At 40.8% G+C, this 21855-nt stretch overlaps 1 protein-coding gene across 3 annotated transcripts in view; it reads left to right on the top strand.

The window, feature by feature from the left end:
- The window catches only part of ahcyl1 (adenosylhomocysteinase like 1), a 26491-nt gene extending 4810 nt beyond the window's left edge, over nt 1–21681 (top strand). Inside the window, exons 1-17 of one of the 3 annotated variants that reach the window (XM_089006632.1) lie at nt 4820–4971; nt 7160–7274; nt 9117–9260; nt 10702–10802; nt 10879–10981; nt 12071–12165; nt 12250–12356; nt 12683–12799; nt 12874–12937; nt 14251–14339; nt 15961–16031; nt 16568–16662; nt 16737–16835; nt 16912–16980; nt 18363–18441; nt 18615–18735; nt 18840–21681. In XM_089006632.1, coding sequence (XP_088862758.1) covers nt 4852–4971; nt 7160–7274; nt 9117–9260; nt 10702–10802; nt 10879–10981; nt 12071–12165; nt 12250–12356; nt 12683–12799; nt 12874–12937; nt 14251–14339; nt 15961–16031; nt 16568–16662; nt 16737–16835; nt 16912–16980; nt 18363–18441; nt 18615–18735; nt 18840–18846 — 1596 coding nt within the window. In that variant the 5' untranslated portion in view covers nt 4820–4851 and the 3' untranslated portion in view covers nt 18847–21681. Of the gene's footprint in view, nt 1–4819; nt 4972–6876; nt 6999–7159; nt 7275–9116; nt 9261–10701; nt 10803–10878; nt 10982–12070; nt 12166–12249; nt 12357–12682; nt 12800–12873; nt 12938–14250; nt 14340–15960; nt 16032–16567; nt 16663–16736; nt 16836–16911; nt 16981–18362; nt 18442–18614; nt 18736–18839 lie in introns of those variants that run through there. The other 2 variants (XM_089006641.1, XM_089006624.1) reach the window with 2 other exon arrangements.
- The last annotated feature ends 174 nt before the right edge of the window (nt 21682–21855 follow it).

Genomic DNA, 21855 nt, shown 5'->3' with positions numbered 1-21855 from the left:
AAGTAAAAGAAACAACACTACAAACAAAGCAAAATAAAATCAAACATACTGGCTTTGAAAAGCTCATGGAGCATTCTGCTTCTAGAAATCGAGCCATGTCGGTTTATAAAAATCTTCTTGCTAAAAAAAAAAGAAAGAGTGCCAACAACTACCGATAACAATGTTCTTCTCTCGGAGAAAGACTCCTTCAGTAGAAAAAGACGCTACAGCGCAGCGGAGTCATGACAAATTGGCGGAGCAGCAAAATATTGTTTTACAACACTGTCCTTTAAACTATTAAAAAATAGGTTTTATTGTTTGTTTCATTCTGTGTATGTACAGTTTTGCATTGTGTAAAAAAAAAAAAAAGCTGACTACATTGTACTTTGCGGATTTCACCTCGCCTATAACCTATGTTGTGATAAACAATGATGTTCATTTTTGGATAGTGAGAAAAGAGGACAATTGCACCAATGAACAGGTTGCATTGGTACCATCATGTGATTTTATTTTGGGAAAAAGCAACTTTTTCCGTCTTATAGTGTAACCATACAATTTTTCAATGGGGAAAATCATTCACGACCCCACAGCCTCCTGAAATGTATTTTAAGACGTAGTACACCAAGGGTGTCAAAGTCATTTTTTGCTGCGGGCCACATTGTAGTTACGGTTTCCTCTCGAGGCCGTTATGAGTTTGGGGAAGCCAGGAGAACACAGCTGTGATAAAGCACAGGTGTCAAAGTCAAGGCCCGGGGGACAAATCTGGCCCGCCACATCGTTTTATTCGGCTCGCGAAAGCAATCAAGCATTTCAAGTGCCATGATGCTTGTTAAAGTCTGAACCAAAATTTCAAACTGTCCCATGTCAACCACAATAACACTTCTTATTTTTAACTTGAAATTTGAAAACTAGTTTTTCATTAATTTGTTGTGCGTTCGGGATGTAATGTGTAGAGCAGATTAAACATTCTAATGGCTTCCCCAAATTCATAACGGTCCTCAAGAGGAAACCGTAAAGTAACTACAATGTGGCCCGCGGCAAAAAAAAAAGTTAGACAAGTTTGCTCAACAAATTAATGAAAAACTAATTTTCACATTTGAAGTAAAACATTATGACTATTATCGTGGTTTACATACGACAATTTGAAATTTCGGTTCAGACTTTTGAAAGCGTCGTGGAATTTCACAAGTTTGACTTGCTTTCGCGGGCCAAATAAAATGATGTAGACGGCCTGATTTAGCCCCCGGGCCTTGACTTTGACACCGGTGATAATAATACATTTTATTTCAAGCGCCTTTCAAAACACCCAAGGACACTTTACAATAAAAACAATAAAACAAAGCACATAACAATAAAACCATAAGTAAAATGATACATAATAAAATAGCAGATAGAACTATACATTGAAAGCAATTTCAAACAAGTGGGTTTTGAGGTGAGCCTTGAAAATAGGGAGGGAGTCAATATTGCGGATGTTGGGTGGAAGAGAATTCCAGACTGAAAGCTCTGCATCCCATCGTGGTGAGACGGGCAGAGGGTACATAGAGGTGAAGGGAGGATGAAGATCTGAGGGACCGAGAGGGAACAGAGATTTGAAGCAGGTCAGAAAGATAGGGAGGGCAAGGTTATGGATGGCTTTGAATGTAAACAGAAGTATTTTGAATTCGATACGATGTTTAACAGGTAGCCAGTGGAGTTGCTGGAGGACAGGGGTGATGTGGTGAAAGTAGGGGGTTCTAGTGATGATCCGGGCTGAAGAATTTTGGACGAGTTGGAGTTTATGGAGAAATTTCTGATTGATACCAAAGAGAAGTGTGTTGCAATAATCGATGCGCATAGTTTTAACACCGTCTATTGGATGATGTCATTAAGGGGCTAACCAGACATAAGAGCCACACTGTGCCAGCTTAATTCTGCCGCTTGGATGGCCTTGAGAAAGACTTTTTTTTAGATTGGAGGAGTCACTGGATGGCCTTGTTTGTCAGGAACACTCAGTTGTGCCAATTTGGAGGAAAGGAAATCGCTGAGTGATAGGACTATTTTATATATGCACATTGTAAAACATTCAATTCAAAAGTTCATTATTATCCACTCATTTCTGTCTAAGTTTAGTCTAAGTTGTTATGCTATATATGTATATATATATATATATATATATATATATATATATATATATATATATATATATATATATATATATATATATATATATATATATATATATATATATATATACAGTAAAGTCTCGTTATATCGATATTCAAGGGAGTCCGCAAAAATATCGATATAACCGGGACTATCGATATATCCGACCCTGTTTGCATGTAATTTTCTCCGTGCGTGCATAAAAATATATCGATATAACCGGGACTATCGATATATCCGATATCGATATAACGAGACTTTACTGTGTATATATATATATATATATATATATATATATATATATATATATATATATATATATATATATATATATATGTGTGTGTGTGTGTGTGTGTGTGTGTGTGTGTGTGTGTGTGTGTGTGTGTGTGTGTGTGTGTGTGTGTGTGTGTGTGTAATTTACCTTATAACTTTACGTATTTGTAGTGTGCACTGTTAGTCAACCATTCTTATTTCAATATTTCAGTCTAATGTTCCACGCCTTAAAGGACAACCGACGTCGCCGGACAAGTTGTTTCCGTAATTTGTAAAATGGCTTCAAATGACTTCTACTGAGCGTATTTTACAAATATTCCACCGCATATAGCTATATTTTACGTTTTAAGACTCGCGTTGAATATTCAGGAAGTCTTGTTTTTGAGTTGGTGACGAGTCCGTACGTGACGTCACTAAAGGACCGGCCTTTACCGTAAAAAAGACGCATTGTAGCGGTCCTTCCATCACATCAATGTATTTTGCTGTAGTTGTTTGGTCTGGGGACCTCGTGTTGCACCCAAAAGCCGCCAGAAGGCCAGAAGAGGGCGTCCAATCGCCATATAAGGAATTTATCAGCCCGTGGAAACGGAGGTGGCCACAGGAGGTCGCCATTTTGTGCCTCTTTTTTTTGGGTGAGAGATTTTCCCCCAATGTTGCCTCAAAATGGCACAAATAAATTCTTTAATCGATTGCAAACATGTATGCTTTCCTCTTCAGAACTATTTGAATCATATTCATCACTGGATGTGGAACAAGAAAGCATATTTTCCGAATCTGAAGCCATTGTTTTGATTCACTAGCAATGCAAGATGTCTTGGCGTGACGTCACAAACTGGGGGTGGGACTTTCTGAAAATGCCAAATTCACAGCTTATTTTTTTGCAGATTTTGGACACTTTAAGTCATTTTTGTTGGTGTTTTGCATTTGACTAAAAATATCATACTGCGTGTTTTGGGTATTTTAGATGCTATCAAACATTTTGTGACGTCGGTTGTCCTTTAAGTCACAGCCGATTGGCTCCTTTGAAATGAGGTAATTCCCGCTAATGTATAAATAACATCTGTGGAGGAGAGCAGGCGCCCAAGAAAAAATAACCTTTCTGTGCATCATTTCGATTACTGCTGATTGACTATTTAGACCAGGGGTGTCAAAGTCATTTTTTTCCGCGGGCCACATTGTAGTTATGGTTTCCTCTCGAGGGCCGTTATGAATTTGGGGAACCCATTAGAATGTTTAAATCCCTTCAAATATTACATATAGAGCACACAGCAAATTAATGAATAACTCGTTTTCAAATCTGAAGTCAAGAATAATGACTTTTATTGTGGTTGACATCCAAAAATATGAAATTTTGGCTCAGATTTTAGCAATCATCATGGAATTTAATAAGTTTGATTTGCTTTCGCGGGCCGAAAAAAATGATGTGGCGGGCCGGATTTGGCCCGCGGGCCTTGACTTTGACACCTGTGATTTAGACCAACACAAGCGAAGAACATGAACCAGGAGAAGAACAACAACTTTGATCCAACACTGAGCTCTGTCAACTGTCAGCACAGGGCATTTACGTTGCCCATTTGCAACCTGCAAAAAAATAGCAATTGCTACTTTCCTACTGTTAGCTGCTTGCTGACTTGATGTGATTCGACTCATTTGATACTTCGCTGAGGTCAAAATTCATGACTGTTATTGTCGTTTACATGGGACAATTTGACATTTTGGTTGGGACTTTTGCAAGCACAAGCTAGATTTGCTTTCGTGGGCCGAATAAAATGATGTGGCAGGCCAGATTTTGCCCCCGGGCCTTGGCTTTGACACTTGTGATTTATTCCTTCATATGGGTATATTGTAAACCGCTCTAGCGTTATTTGGGGAACTTACTCTGCCTTGGAATGAAAGAAAGAAAGTCGGATGGATAAAAGAACGGAGGGAGGAATTAAAAAGGGAAGAATAAAGGAATTTAAGAAGAAAGAAGGGGTTGAAGAAACAAAAAGGGCGGAAGATGAGCGTTGGGACAAAAAAAGGTATTAAGTATTGAATCATGACAATGTGGAATGAGCAAAAAGAAGGACGGAAACAATGTGACAGATGAGGGAAACGAAATGAAGCAGCAATAAAAAAGGAAATAAAGCAAGGAAACAACCAAAGGAAGGAGACGAGGACGAGGTGAAGGAAAGTGCAAATTTCCCCATTGAGGGATAAATAAAGGTTTTCTGATTCTGATTCTGATTCTGAAGGAAGCATGGAGGAGAAGAAGGAAAGACAGAATAATGGGAGGAACAAAAAAAACACAATAAAACCCAAAGCCTCTCGTCTGCCATCTTCTCTTCCTTTCCTGCTGTCTTTATTTGTGCCTCCCTCTCTTTTTCGCTCCGTCTTGCTCTCTCTGACCCTCTCTCGTGCTCATTAAAAAGGAGGATAACAGGTGAAGGGTGCCACCCACCTGCATTTTTTTTTATGGGAGGGTTTTTGCCGCCTTTATTATCAGCGAGTCTACCAGGTGCTGAAATATCACAAGGAGGACGCAGAGGAAAGGGACCGACCGACCGAACGGTAACAATGGCGCACACAGAAAGGGTGAGTGGTCGCCAAGGAACCCCTGAACGGCTGCCGCAATTACGCAGAATAGTTCCAGTCGTAGATTATGTATTATTATTACTTGAAATGAAAATATTGGTAGTCAAACCTTGATGTGCTTTGTAATTCGAGTGGAAGATGGAGTTGGGCCAGATCATATGAAAAGTGTCAATACCAGATGCGCTGGAACCAACAACGAAGCGCGGGCTGGCGGAAGCTACGTTAGCTTAGTAGCACAATGGCGTGTGACCTTGTAAGGAGTTATCAAGGGGGCTATCGCACGGCTGAACTTAGATTTGACTAGATGAGATGGGATATACATGGAAATAAAACATCTTTGGACTTTAACCAATTTGGTTTGATTTCCTCATCTGAGTTTCTCATCGTGTGAGCCAACTGACTCAAAATGGCGGCTTCAAACCAAAATGGTACAATTCGTCTTTCGTTTCAGACTTTGACTTTTGGATGAGTTCTGTTGCCCATTTGATGCCCAAGGGTGATGTTGGGAGCTCATTTTAATTAAATTATTTTTCCCAAAATGTTTCTGTGAGGTTTAAATTCGTCCCAATTGTCTGCTTCAAACCAAAATGGCTGATATTCTGTGTCATTTCAATCATGCTCCTTCAAGACGTTTTGGTGGACTCTGTTATGTCCAAACATACCCACTTTCATGTCAGTCAGATAAAATGGCGTCCAGATTCGATGGCTCATTTTATGCCCCCCCCCCCCCAAAAAAAAAAGGAGTGCTTGTGTGTGCTTCGCTGAGGAGCCAATGGTGCGAAGCCACCATGTGCGGGATTATGACTGAACACTTCGAAGTCAGAATCCTGCCTAGACGCGCCGATACTATGGCGCCAGGGCCGCACGGTTGGTCAAGGTTAGCGACGGGTAGAGCGCTCCCCCCGCCTCGAGGAACGTCGCTCGACACTGGGCCGTGGTGTGCCCGGATCACCTCACCGCATGTTGAACAGAGGCTCGGTGCTAAATGACTTGCAAACGACCCGAATGACAACACCCTAAAATGGGCTGCTTCTAAACCAAAATGGCTGACCTGCGTTCAATCTCAGACTTTTTGGTACATCCTCCAATGTCAGGCACGCTTGTCCATTTTTTGTGTCAATCAATAGGTGGAACCCACCCCAAAAATCTATCTATCTATCTATCTATCTATCTATCTATCTATCTATCTATCTATCTATCTATCTATCTATCTATCTATCTATCTATCTATCTATCTATCTGTCTGTCTGTCTGTCTGTCTGTCTGTCTGTCTGTCTGTCTGTCTCTCTCTCTCTCTCTCTCTCTCTCTCTCTCTCTCTCTCTCGTCCTCCGTCAAGCTAGCTCACTAGCTAGCTCTCTAGCTAGCTATCAATCTAGATTGCGAGGTAGCTTTCTAGCTCACTATCTAACTCGGTATCTATTTAGCTAGCTAGATATCTATCTATCTAGCTTGGTATCTATCTAACTATCTATTTAGGTAGCGCTTTAGATAGGTAGCTATGTAGCTAGGCAGCTATCTAGCTAGCTTGCTATACACACACACATCACACTTACATACAATATATTTGCATTTATGATAGACACGTCCACTGACTTTTCTTTTCATGGGCAATTAGAAGGGGGGGGTTATTTATGACCTTTTTATGTCTATTTACACATTACTGATCAAATTCCGAATTGGCCCCGTTTGAGCACGTTCATTTGAAGGACTTTGTGAAAGTACAAACCCTTGTCATTAGCGTGCTCCCGGATTTATGCGTGTTGTGTCAACTATGGTGACCTGTGCGTTGGTTTTGGGTGCAAACACATTTTATGGACATGTCAAATAAGGAGGAAATTACAACAGCATTCCGAAGTGAATGAAAGCATTTGAAAGAAGGCATCGCTGAAGTCCAGGCGGATTTGTTTGCAAGGGGGCAGAGCTTATGCTCGCAAATGTTGAGGAATTACATGGCCAAAGAAACAATGTGGGGGGGGTTGGATTTATGTTGTTGTATTTGGTCGCCATTCAAGACAAGATTGCCCCTGTGAGATCATTTTTTATTTTGCAAAATAGTCTCAATAGATGCAAGAATAAAAAACAGGATGTCATTGTGATCAATGAGGAAAAAAAAAAAAAACATTTCCAGAAGTGGTCTTAAAATCGGTTACCTGACTGTGGTGATTTTTTTCTTCTCCTCCCACTTAGATCCAGTTTGCTAATGCAGAGGACAAACAGGAATTCAGCAAATTCCCGACCAAGGCTGGCCGCCGCTCCCTCTCTCGCTCCATCTCACAGTCGTCCACGGACAGCTACAGCTCAGGTGCCGTGAGTTGCGGTGTTTCAGCTTTTGCCACATTTACGTACCGATACCTTTTTTTTTGTCGGGCCCACCGAACGTTCATAATTTCCAAGACTCCTGCCATATTTTATTATGAAAAGAAACTACAGTGAGACCTCAACATACAAACACCTTAACTTACAAACTTTTCGTCTTACAAACGTCAAATTTATGAAAATTAAACCTTATAATAAGCACTATTTTCATAATACACACCCACCACGGCTGGCGGAGTGATCTTCGGCGGAAGCACACGACCGAACAGCACCAACAGTCCTTATGGAAGGTGACTCTCCTTCCATAAGCCATCAACGACCATCAAAAGGGTAAATAAAACTTTATTTTCCAGCAGTTTATTTCTTTAATTACAGTCCTCATGCAATTTCCTTTGACCTTCGACCTCCAACGACATTCCATCAAGCCTTAAATGACCATCACAAATGCAAATAAAGTGACTTTATGATACAATGCAATGTTTTTCTTTAATTGCAATACAATAGCACATTCATTATACATAGAATAAGGTATATTGTGGCTTATTTAATTGAAAAGTATAGTTTATGGAACCCCGGGAACGGATTATTCCCATTTTAATGGTTTCCTATGGGAATTTTTTTTTGAGATACACACTTTTCGCCTTACACACTATGTCTGGGAACCAATTAAGTTCGTAAGTTGAGGTCTCACTGTATTTTACACACATTATTTTTCATTTGGCCTCATCTACACATGAACTGCTTTCCATCCTATTCAGCTCAAATTAACTTGAAAAGGCAACTGTGAATCGGGATTTTGTGTATGAGTGAGATCACTTCATACGATCTACTTGTCAATTAGTGCCAAGCTGGAGAAAAGGCGCGGGGGTGCCAGGAGATAAATTAGCACACTTGCTCAAACAGATTTTCAGAAAGAGATAACGAAGGCCTTGCGTGGGTGGCGATTGAGTCTATTTTGGGAATAAGCCTGCAACGTAACAAAAAGTAAAGCGCCGTGAATGCTTAGCAGGGTCAATCTGTGTTATTTACGTGTGTTCATGCGCTACATTAATAGGATGACCTCTTTTTGATGCATTTATTAATAATTTTCCTCCTTCTTCCATTCTAGCTTCTTTCATGCCCTCCTTTTCATCTTGCTTCCTTTTGTACTCACTTCCCTCTGTCTTTCGTTCCTTTGTTCCTTCCTTCCTTCCTTCGTTCCTTCCTTCCTTCCTTCCTGACTTCCTTACTTCATTCATTCTTTCCTTCATTCCTTTCTTCATTCTTTCCTTGCTTCATTGCTTCCTTCCTTCCCTCCTTTCCCATCTTTCTTCCTTCCACCCATCATTCCTTCTACCCATTCTTCCTTCCTTCCTTCCTTCCTTCCTTCCTTCCTTCCTTCCTTCCTTCCTTACTGCATTCCTTCATTCCTTCCTTCCTTCCTTCCTTCCTTCCTTCCTTCCTTCCTTCCTTCCTTACTTCCTTCCTTCCTTCCTTCCTTACTTCCTTCCTTCCTTCCTTCCTTACTTCCTTCCTTCCTTCCTTCACACCTTCCTTACTGCATTCCTTCCTTCCTTCCTTGCATACTTCCTCCCCTCCTTTTCCATCTTCCTTCCTTCCTTCCTTCCTTCCTTCCCTTTGGCCCATTCTTTCTTCCTTCCACCCATCTTTCCTTCCACCCATCCGTCCCTCCACTCATCCTTCCTTCCACTCTTCCTTCCTTCCTTCCTTCCTTCCTTCCTTCCTTCCTTCCTTCCTTCCTTCCTTCCTTCCTTCCTTCCTTCCTTCCTTCCTTCCATCCTACCTACCTACCTACCTACCTACCTAACTTCCTTCTTTCTTCCACCAGCTGCATCGTACACCGACAGCTCCGATGACGAAACGTCCCCGAGAGACAAAGCTCAGGTCAACACACAGGGCAGCAACGACTTTTGCGTGAAGAACATCAAACAAGCCGAGTTTGGCCGCCGTGAAATCGAGATTGCCGAACAAGGTACTTTTGGAAGTGATACTTTTTATTTTTAAGGTGCGTGTGAGTGTAAATTACAGATACAAGTGGAAAAAGAAAATAGACAGATATATTGGTGGTGGCGACGGGCAGCGGGGGCACACAGAGGTGGAGGGAGGAAGAGGATCTGAGGGAACGGGAGGGAATAGAAATTTGAAGAAGGTTAGATAGGTATGGGTTGGGCAAGGTTATGGATAGCTTTAAAGGACAACCGACGTCCCCGGACAAGTTGTGTCCATCATTTGTAAAATCACTTCAAATGACTTCTACTGAGCGTATTTTAATAAGATTCCACCGCATATAGCTATATTTTACGTTTTAAGACTTGCGCTGAACATTCAGGAAGTCTTGTTTTTGAGTTGGTGACGAGTCCTCACGTGACGTCAGAAAAAGACCGCCTGCTGACCGTGAAAAGGACGCATTGTCGCATTGTCCTTCCATCACGTCAATGTATTTTGATGTAGTTGTTTGGTCTGAGGACCTCGTGTTGCACCCAAAAGCCGCCAGAGGGCGTCCAAGCGCCATTTAAGAATTTATCAGCCTGTGGAAACGGAGGTGGCCACAGGATGTCGCCATTTTGTGCCTCTTTTTTTAGTGAGAGATTCCCCAAAATGGCCCAAATACATTCTTTAATCGATTGCAAACATGTATGCTTTGCTTGTCAAAGCTATTTGAATCATATTCATAACTGGATGTGTAACAAGAAAGCATCTTCTCCGAATCTGAAGCCATTGTTTTGATTCACAAGCAATGCAAGATGTCTTGGCGTGACATCACAAAATGGGGACGGGACTTTCTGAAAATGCCCAATTCGCAGCTCATTTTTTTGCAGATTTTGGACACTTTAAGTCATTTTTATTGGTGTTTTGCATTTGAATAAAAACTATCATACTGCGTGTTTTGGGTATTTTAGATGCTATAAAACGTTTTTTCTGGTGTCAGTTAAAAAACAAAGTGACGTCGGTTGTCCTTTAAATGAATAAAGAATAATTTTAAAGTTGATTCTATATTTGACTGGGAGCCAGTGGAGCCTTTGGAAGAAATATGTGCACAGGTTAAAATAAAATCAGCATAAAAAAACCTGTCCATGTTAAATATACTATATTAATTAATTATTAATTAAATAACCACGTATTATTAGTTAATTACATATATGGTGATATAAAAGAAATAATATTTTTTTAAATTCTAAGACGTGGCCACCAACTCCAGGTGATTCATATTTGGATCATTACTCAACAGTTGGCAAACGGAACGCACCCCAGCTAGAAACACAGAGGTGATCGCTTACTGTAGTTCCCAGCAAATGTACGCTTCATTTACTCACAAGGATGTCCCAGTGGCTCACACAGAAACCAGGACAATTGCATCTTGTGGCAATTTGTACCATTAACGAGCGTCCCATCCGTGTGTTTGCTTTCGCCAGATATGTCGGCCCTCATTTCCCTGAGGAAGCGAGCTCAGGGGGAGAAGCCTCTGGCGGGGGCTAAGGTGGTGGGATGTACCCATATCACCGCTCAAACAGCAGTAGGTTGCCCGCTCCTTTTTTTTTTGCTTCCGTTCCAGCATGCTTGTCAACGTGTCCATTGCGATTGCCTGTCAGGTGCTGATCGAGACTCTGGTGGCTCTGGGGGCTCAATGTCGCTGGACAGCCTGCAACATCTACTCCACCCAGAACGAGGTGGCCGCCGCTCTGGCCGAGACAGGTGAGTCGCCGCAAAGCAAATGGTACGTACTTTCTATTTCATTTCCGATGGAACATCAGCAACTTTTTTTGTAGTACTCGTAGTTTTATTTTCATCTGTGCGGAGATTTTTTATTGTCTGTGTGCAACTTTTTGGGAATGTTAGCCTGAACATGTCGTCTTGGTATGCTCATTTAATTTCACCTGTGTGACTTTTTTTTAACCTGTGCACATTTTGTATATTGCACAAGTTTTATATTCCAAACCGTGTAGCTTGTATTTTATATTGATATTTTATTTATTTATGTGTTTTATTATGTCTGTCTGTCTGTCTGTCGGTCGGTCGGTAGGTAGGTATGTATGTATGTATGTATTTCATTTTCATCTTTTGGGGTAGTTTATATTTTTGAACAGCACAAAATGTCTTGGTAATTTTATTCTTACCTGCCTTTTTTATGGGGGGAGGGGGTATAGTTATTTTAATGTAATATTTTATGTTATTTTATTTTATGCAAAAACAGCACAGTTGAATTTTTTTTTTTGGTTCTTTTAGTTTAACCACCTCCACCTTGCTTTCTATGTTAGTTTTGTGAATGTTTTTCTGCTTTATTTTAACTCGCACATTTGATAGTTTATATTTAATTTAATATATCTTTAACCTGCACATGTTTTTATGCTGATTTTATTTTAACGTGTGCACATATTTTTGTTATATGTTTACTTTAACCTATAAAAGGTTTTTTTAATGAATGTGTTTTTTAACAGGATTCGTTTAGTTTAACTCTAAAGAACAAAAATAATTGGTGGGGTCACTAAGAAAAAATCGATGGTTTGCTAGCTAATGTACATATACATATACATATACATATACATATACATATACATATGTGCATATATGTACTAACTAGCAATTGGTCGCTAACCAGTCTCGGGGTAAACAATGGACTGGTGTGTCACTTCAAGACAAAACAATACCACTCACGGATAGTCGAGAGGTCTCAATGAAGCGAACAGGTTTTTGGAATGAATCGGGGAGAGAGCAGACATTCACATTCACACCGCATTTTTGGTGGACTTCCCAAAGTGTCTTAATCCCCCGCGTCTTCCGCAGGGGTTCCCGTGTTTGCCTGGAAGGGCGAGACCGAAGATGACTTCTGGTGGTGCATCGACCGCTGTGTCAACACGGAGGGCTGGCAGGCCAATATGGTACAACGGGGGTTTGCGGCTTTAGCGCGACAAAGGACACCTTCCCCTCTCATCCGTCCGACTCTTTTTTTTTTTTCCTTCTAGATTTTAGACGACGGGGGAGACTTGACACACTGGGTTTACAAGAAGTACCCAAACGTGTTCAAGAAAGTGCAAGGTATCGTTGAGGAGAGCGTCACCGGAGTTCATCGGTGAGACCCGTTCAGTATCGAGAGCGGTTGACAAACTGACAAATGGAAAAGCATCATGACAAAATAAATAGAAAATGCAGCGCAGCCTTTGGCTAGCGGACAAACGCATTTGAAACTTGCTTTTAAAAAAGATAACATGCCTTACATTTATATTGAAGGGCTATTTTCCAAACAAGGTGGGGAAGATCAGGGGTGCGGGGTAAAATTGCATAGTTGACTATGAAAAAGGTTGTGACTTTGCAACAGTAGGAAGATGTAGTTGCCACGGTTACCAAATTTGAATGCCAACACCGGTCGACTTTTAACTGCATGCGCCACATTGCCAGATTGTACCAGCTGTCGAAAGCTGGCAAGCTTTGCGTCCCGGCGATGAACGTCAACGACTCGGTCACCAAACAGAAGTTCGATAACCTCTACTGCTGCCGAGAATCCATCCTGGACGGGTGAGCGTTGAGTGCAATATCCTGTCCTTTGAACAAAGATACTGAAATACACTTTTTTTGGGCGGATGTGGCAGCTTGAAGAGGACCACGGACATCATGTTTGGTGGCAAACAAGTGGTGGTGTGCGGCTACGGAGAGGTGATTTATCATTCGGAATTTGATAGATATTCTTCCCGTAACCTCTCTTGTGCGGATGTATCTTCATAGATGACAACTTGATCCAAAGTGTGTTTGTTCGATGTCATGATTTAAGCTTTCAAGTGATAAAACAAAAAATACCGTATTGATCCAAATATAAAACGATGATTTTTTTTTTTTTTTTGCGATTGAAATACAGTCAAACCTGGTTTTTTTTGACCATAATCCAGTCCACCTAGTTGAAACCGAATCATTTTCCATTATTAGATTAGATTAGATTAGCCTTTATTTGTCTCACAGTGGAGAAATTTACATTTCACAACAGCATAATCATTTTTTTTATCGTGATTGAACAATACAAAGACTACACGGGGATAATGCGTCCGTCACAATGATACGCAACACGAAGAAGTGACGTCTAAGAAAGCAGAGGGGAGTCGAGTGGTGCATTCAGATGTGCTCAGTTTGGTCGAGAACCCATTTTGTGTTGTAAACTCAGGCATAAAAAAATTAATTTGGTCGAAAACCGAATTGGTTGAGAACCGAGACGTTCCAAGACCCAGATTTGACTGTAAAACTGAAAAAGTAGAGGTTGCTTTATATTTGGAGCGTTGTACCCCTCCAAGACGCTAGATGGCGCCAGATCTCATTGAAGCAGAGTACTTAATTTGACTCTCCAGGGCAGGCCAAGGCGAACTCCTGTCCCAAAAAATACATAAATGCATATAAAATAGTGCTAGCACGAACCAGAAAGCTAAAAAAAATGCGGTAAGAAAAAAACTTTCATCACTTTGCTGCTGTGAAATGTGAATTTCTCCACTGGGAGACTAATAAAAGCAAATCCAATCCAAAAAAAGGAAAATATCCGAAAAAATAACAGAAAACGGATGAGATCGCTATTTAGTTTACATATTTAAATATTTAGACATTACGATTTAAATCTGTCAAAATAATAATAATGCCTTTTCTCGCAAATATATTGTTATCATCATTTTTTCAGATGTACTATCATTATTTCCTGGATACAAACTTAATTCGGTGTTCAAAAAGTCTTTTTTATTTCAAACTTGAATCTAATAAAAAAGGGGGGTCATCTTATCATCACGGCTGGCTTATATTTGGGCCAATACGGTACTTGAGGAGAGCGAAGAGTAAACACCCCACCATGATGACAAAAATCAAGAAGCGACAGACTGCGATTGGTTGGCAATCGATTCCCCCACCACCACGAGCACCCCCCCCCCATCAAGATGCTCACGAAATAGCGATGGAAGCATTCTCGACTGAGATGGACCCCCGTATGTGGTGTGTAGGTGGGCAAAGGCTGCTGCACGGCTCTCAAGGCGCTCGGAGCCATCGTCTGCATCACCGAGATTGACCCCATCTGCGCCCTGCAGGCGTGGTAAGTCTTTCCTTGTTTTTTTTTTTCATGTTGGTAGTTTCTTTTTGGGGGGGGGGGGGGGGTTGGAAAAGTTAGCCAATGTCACATCTCCGCTGGATTACCATCATAAACTTGACTTTGAAGTCACCCGGTCCTCCATGAGGCGTCTCCAGTTGCATCATAATGCTGCTGCTCGCTTTTTTTACTGGTACTCATAAGAGGGAGCACAGCACTTCCTTCACTGGCGTTCCAAAAGAGTTTTTTTTTGAAGATCCTCTGATTTATTTTTAAATTTTAAAATGGCATTTTGTTGCCGCTTACTCTCATCGGATTGAATGTTCGGCGAGAACCTCGCTGCCCGTTTTTCAAACTCGTCTTAGAACTAATTTTTGGCGGTTTTGGATAAACTTGAGGCTTGTTTTTTAGTTTGACTCTCCCTGTGTTTTCCACCATCTTTGTTTTTAATTAGTTGTCGACATTTTTTTAGCATTGGGCTAAACTAATACCAACTAGCATTGAAGGCAGAGAAAAGGAGTCAAAACATATCAGGAGAGCACTCACTAACTGTGGGTACCATCAGTGGTCATTCAACAAATGTCAGAAAGAAAGAATAGGGAATTAAACCAAAAATTCTCAAGATACAAAAAGGAGAGGAGTAGCAGTACCTTACATTGCAGGAGTTTCTGAAAAATTACAAAGAGTCCTTTGGCAACACAAAATTCCTACTTATTTCAAACCGATAAACACGTTAAGGCAAAAATTAATGCATCCAAAGGATAGGCTACCAAATGAAAAACAAAGTAATGTAGTCTATTCAATACATTGTAAGAATGAAAATTGTAAAGGGCAGTACATTGGGGAGACTCAACAAATTCTCAAAAAAAGACTTTATCAACATCGCAGGGATAATATAAGTGGGCCTCAATCGGCAGTACATTTGCACCTAAAAGCTAGCAACCACTCATTTGATGACAATGAGGTTAAAATCTTAGCGAAAGAACATAGATGGTTTGAAAGGGGAGTAAAAGAAGCGATTCTCATAAAACAACTAAATCCTTCATTAAACCGGTCTGGTGGGGTGAGGTTCAATTTGGATCGTTCATACAATAGCCTGCTTAAGCAACACAGGTTAGGCAACATTCGTAATGCTGATGAGGTGATACCGGTGGGAGTGGGGCAAATAGGCCAGTCATTAGTCAGGAATGTAGGAACAATCAGTGGAGCCACAGGGAGTGGTCCTCTTCTTCCCCCAACCTGAGAGTAAGGACCTATCATAGCTATGTCCGGCGCCGTCATGTCTGGACATTAGGGATATATAAATAGGGCCGATACGACCAGTCAGACTTTAGTTCGCTGACGAAGCCTCTTGGATAGGAGGCGAAACGTCCGACACCTTCAAAAAGTACAGATGACGGCTGAAGAAACTTTCTCATCGATGACATTTTTTTGTATGTTTTTTTTTTTTTTTTTTTTTGCACTATGTCCAGCACTTTGTGGACCGTGGTGGTTGTGTTTCACTGCTCCAGAAATGTACTTGAGTTGAGAACGTTGACTCTGCTTTTGTAGACCTATTTGTCTGTTTGATGCTCATGTTTTTTTTTTACAAGTTGTTGACAATATTTATGTAATCACACCCAATCAGCATGGATGGCTACCGAGTGGTCAAACTGGGCGAGGTCATCCGGCAGATGGACGTGGTCATCACTTGCACTGGTAAGACGGCAGAGATGTGCGCGCACACACACACACACACACACACACACACACACACACACACACACACACACACACACACACACACACACACACACACACATACACACACACACACACACAAATGCGTGCACACACACATTCCTGTTTCATTGGTTTTGTGAGGTCTGGATAACTCCAGATAAGGGGTGAGGACCACCGTTGTCGATAAGTTTAGAGAATAACAAGTGTTACATTTGAACACTAAATGCCATTTCCCACTTCAACTTCTTTAAAAACAAAGCAATAAAAAGTGGACTTGAAACTGAAATAACAGCGGGAGTGAGGTTTCTGAATGGGGTCATTCAAAGTCCTCACCCCTGTAGTGAATTTGGTTAAAATATGGTTTTACTTTTTGTGGTATGAACGTTTTCCTCTCATTAACCACGCACGCACACACACACACACACACGGTGAAAATACATTGACTGAATAGTTGACTTTGCGAAGCTATCTTGTTTCCGTTGTGAGTTTCTGGACTCCTTTTGCTCCTCAAGGCAACAAGAACGTCGTCACCAGAGAGCAACTGGATCGCATGAAGAACGGCTGCGTGGTGTGCAACATGGGCCACTCCAATACGGAGATTGATGTGGTATCTCATCCTCTCGTTGACGACCCTGACACACCCCCACGTCGCCAACTCTCCGGTTTTGTCTGATCCCGCAGGCCAGCCTACGCAGCCAGGAGCTAACGTGGGAGAGGGTCCGCTCGCAGGTGGACCACATCATCTGGCCCGACGGCAAGAGGGTCGTACTTCTGGCCGAGGTGACGGATCGTTGGCGCTTTGGAATGTCGCCGCTGTAGTCGCCGTCCATCTTAATTTGTTTGTCTTCTCTCTCAGGGTCGCCTGTTGAACCTGAGCTGCTCCACAGTGCCCACCTTCGTGTTGTCCATCACCGCAACCACTCAGGTCAGCTCTTTGATTGACATTTCCGGCCACTAAATCAGTAAAATATTCACTGAAAACACCAATTGATATGATTGATTTAATTCCTGGACGTTTAGAGATCTGATCGTCTGATCATCATTTCAGCCAATGACGTCATTTCAATATGCGCTACATTTGCTCGAAATTGAAGTCGTTCATCGGAAGGATATGAAGCTGACAAATTTATATTTTGCTTGTGCTGATAGATCAATTCTATTTTCACAACCGCCGAGTTACGGAAAAGTCATCATGTTTGACACTCCCTTTTGCTTTATGAACCATGTGTGAAACTAAAACAGCAGCCTTTTTGTGGTGTCTTTTCCTTTTTTTAATTTTATTGTTCCACCCACATACATACCCTTTATACTGTATATTTATTCACACCAGTACTTTTCTACCAGGCCATATGTTAAGTCTTCCATAAAGACCATTAAAGAAACTACAAAGATTGTGCCACCTTCACGTGCACAAGTTTTGTAGCTCCATAAAAATGAATATATTGTGACCTCTGTATTTTGTGAGCCCAGTGGACACAAAAAGCTCTGCCGCGTAATGACCCACAGATGCCAAGAGATGTTGTTCAAATATGTGATGTGATGTGGCCCGACTCAAACATACCTTTGCTGAATCCGTTTCAGGGGTTCATTTTCTGCACAGTTTATAAAAATTGACTTAATTGTATTTACTTTTTTCCCTGTTTTTTTAATGTGTTGAATTTGTCAAAAAAAAATACATGTAAACGGTTGTGCTTGGTAATTAAAAAAAGATATAGAACTAGTTTAAAAAAAATCAACAAAAACTATATAAACAACAAATAGATAATATATATAAATAAATGTGTGGCTAAATATGGGTGGATGGGTGGATAGATAGATAGATAGATAGATAGATAGATAGATAGATAGATAGATAGATGGATAATAAACACACAAAAAAAACAAATACAGTACATAAATACAGTAAAGTCTCGTTATATCGATATCGGATATATCGATAGTCCCGGTTATATCGATACTATTTCTATGCACGCACGGAGAAAATTACATGCAAACAGGGTCGGATATATCGATAGTCCCGGTTATATCGATATTTTTTCGGACTCCCTTGAATATCGTTATAACGAGACTTTACTGTACATTAATAAATGTGTTAGTAACAAACTCACCGCCAGATGGCGCCAATGCTAAAGTCTAACACGAGACGTAAATGGTGTTGCAGACGATCATCAAGTTGAAAAATAAAATTAAAGAAATCTGTGAATGGCAACACATGCACACCTGGTCATGGGGGGCGGGGGGTGTTTGCGGCGATGTTTGTGACTGGCAGCTCTTGTTCACTGTCTATCATGTTTTTCTTGGCCGCAGGCTCTGGCCTTAATTGAGTTGTTCAACGCCCCGGAGGGACGTTACAAGCAGGACGTTTACCTTCTGCCGAAGAAAATGGGTAAACACGAACATGTTTTCTCCTCTCTTGACAAAACAAAAAAAACATAATGTCCCAACTTGATTGGATTAGGAGAAGTTAGCTCTATGGAGAAATCGTATTTTTGAAATTGGATTGAATTCCTGGGACACTGCGATGACGCCCCCCCCCCCCCCCCCCCCCCCCTCCTGCAGACGAATACGTGGCCAGTTTGCATCTTCCCAACTTTGACGCTCACCTCACGGAGCTCTCCGACGAGCAGGCCAAGTACATGGGCCTCAATAAGAACGGACCCTTCAAGCCCAATTATTACAGGTACCGGGGTTTCCCACACACTCTTTTACGGTGGTGGAGGCTATAGGAGGGGGTTGGCCATTTAGATATTGCGCGTGTACAATCATGCTGTATTTTGTCTTCAGGTATTAATGGGGAGGCCTTGCTGAAGTCTCCCTGGAATGAACAGAGAATCTATTTTATTCAATAAATTGCGACTGCAACGGAGGATTTATTTTAGCCAAATAGTAAGGCGGGCATAGCTTGACAAATGTATTGTATAATCTGCCAGCATGTGTTTTTGGTCATACATATATGTACACAAAAGCTCCTTTGGATGTGCTGTTGGGAACCGCTGCTTTTTCTTTTTCATTTTATTATGCACAGTGCCAAAAACAAAAGCCGTGATAATGAAAATGTTAAATATGGAAGAGTGATCTACGCTTCTACGTGACATGCTCGCAATGTCTTCTTTTGTGTCTTGGATTCACGTTCAATTATATTGCAGTGCTATTCAATGTATCACCCATTCATACAGCAACGGTGAAAACACGCGAACATTTGATCGCCAATATAAATATATACTGTGTATATATATACAGTGAGACCTCAACTTACGAACTTAATTGGTTCCCAGACAGAGTGTGGAAGGCGAAAAGTGTGTATCTAAAAAAAAATAATCCCATAGGAAACCATTAAAATGGGAATAATCCGTTCCCGGGTTTCCATAAAATATACTTTTCAACTAAATAAGCCTTAAAACTACACACAACATACCTTATTCTATGTATAATAAATGTGCTATTCCATTGTAATGAAAGAAATACACTGCATTGTATCATAAAGTCACTTTATTTACATTTGTGATGGTCATTGATGGCTTGATGGAATGGCGTTGGAGGTCGAAGGTCTAAGGGAATTGCTGTTTGGAAAGAGAGGCACATTACATGAGGATTGTAATTAAAGAAATAAACTGCTGTAAATTTTTTTACCTCTTTGATGGTCGTTGATGGCTTATGGAAGGAGAGTCACCTTCCATAAGGACTGTTGGTAACTTAACCTCTGGTGCTGTTCGGTCGTGTTCTTCCGCCGAAGATCACTCCGCCAGCCGTGGTGGGTGTGTATTATGAAAATAGTGCTTATTATAAGGTTTAATTTTCAGAAATTTGACGTTTGTAAGACGAAAAGTTTGTAAGATAAGGTGTTTGTAAGTTGATGTCTCACTGTATATGTTTTTTTTTGCCCCAAAATTTAAAAAAATGCTTTAACTTGATTGCGCAGACTGTATAGTGGCAGCAAACTCCACTCGCTTGGCAACTTGAGACCTATTCCTTTCATCCATTACATGCCGCACCAAGTTTAGCAACAGCATGGACACACTAACAAATAGCATTGATGGTGTCCGTGTTAGAAGAATTTCAGGACTGGATATAAAAAACATGGTGGAGCAACACACGTAGACAGACAAAATACCTTATTTACTGTCAGATTTATCAATGAGACATTCATTATAAAGCAGGGGTCTCAAACTCGCGGCCCGCGGGCCAAATACGGCCCCCGAAAGAATATTTTGCGGCCCGCCTTGATATGAAAAATTCATGTTAGTGCGGCCCGCATGATTGATATGAATGAAACTTGTGTGTGGAGCTGAACAAGTAGGCAAGATAAGCAATGTTTAGGACAGTTAATGTTCAATATTTTCTTTATGTTAAGAAAGTTAAAGGTTAAAGAACTGTGAATACAGACATTTGAAACTTTATTAAAATAATTAGTTTTCCTGTGTTTTTTTTCAGTCGTCTGTAACTGCCTTATGATCATTAAATTATTTTATTTATTACTGGTTCATTTATTTTTTTTATTCATTTTTCCATTTATTCGTTTAATTCATTTTTTGGGTGTTAAAACTAAAGATTTTGAGAACATTGGAATGTTTTATCTGTGATTTTGTTGTGGAAAAACCGATGCGGCCCACCCAGACTCTGCCTCCTGCGGCCCCCGGGTAAATTGAGTTTGAGACCCCTGTTATAAAGACTTGATGAGGGACACAGACGCAGAATTTTGGTACCAAATCTCTAACGAATGAGGAAAAGTGTTAGCTTATGTTAGCGCCCGTCGTCTCATTTACTTTTCATTGGGAATCTAATAAGTCAAACCTTGGTTTTCGAACGTCTCAGTTCTCGACTAATTCAGTTTTAAACCTAAAATTTCGTTTTTTTATGCCTCGGTTTGCAACCAAAAATGGATTCTCGAGCAAACTGAGCGCACCTGAATGCACCACTGGAGTGCCCTCCGCTTCCTGAAACGTCACTTCCTTGTGTCGCCACTCAGTGTGACCAACGCATTATCCTTGTGTAGCGTTCTATTGTGAGTCGACGTGTTTGTATTGTTCAATCGCGATAAGAATAAAAATAAAAAGCAGACATTGGTTCCATTGATTACAGGTTTCTGGAACCGATTATGGTCAAAAACTGAGATTTGACTGTACGTGTCTGAAATGCAAATGACGTACATGTGCGCAATCATCACCAAATTGCCAAGTGAGCTGAAGGCCTCTGTACACGGCTCCCATCCATGTCCAACCTCACACTTGTTTTGTCTTATTACCTTTGACGATTATTGATTATTGATATGTGCATATATTTACTCAGAGCATCGCCATTCTTCACGGCAAGCATAATCAATGCACCGTGATTAATATGCAAATGTATAATCACAAAACCTCAAATATCAAATTATTCCTCATCTCATTGATTGGCAGCTTCTGAACGAATCAGCTCTTCTCTGTGTGATCACGTTAACTATCGGAATTTCCAACATGTCAATATTTGGATCATCTTTACTATCGAGGGAGAAAAAAAATGACTGTAACCGAAGTGTCGTGCCGTGTTTTCTGTCTAACGCGATTGTCTTATTTTGTTGTCAACGTGCAATTTGATCAGCAACAAAAGTGCGTCGGCGAATGAAGCTAAATAAAGGATTTATTTTGAAGGATCGAGTGTTCATTTCAAATGGGCATTGCACAACAACGTTTGCAAAATGAATATTTTCCATTTCTTCAACACTTGTTGCGCCCCCCCCATAATTTTATATCCTGCTTGCTAATTTGATACATTCTATATGGGTCATTCCAAAACTGGAGGACATGAGCTCTCCATAAAAATT

This window comes from Hippocampus bargibanti, linkage group LG01 (assembly GCF_051943395.1).
Source record: "Hippocampus bargibanti isolate YZ-2025 linkage group LG01, ASM5194339v1, whole genome shotgun sequence".
NCBI lineage: Eukaryota > Metazoa > Chordata > Actinopteri > Syngnathiformes > Syngnathidae > Hippocampus > Hippocampus bargibanti.
Note: the sequence above shows the minus strand (reverse complement) of the source record. Positions and strands in the feature narration are given on the sequence as shown.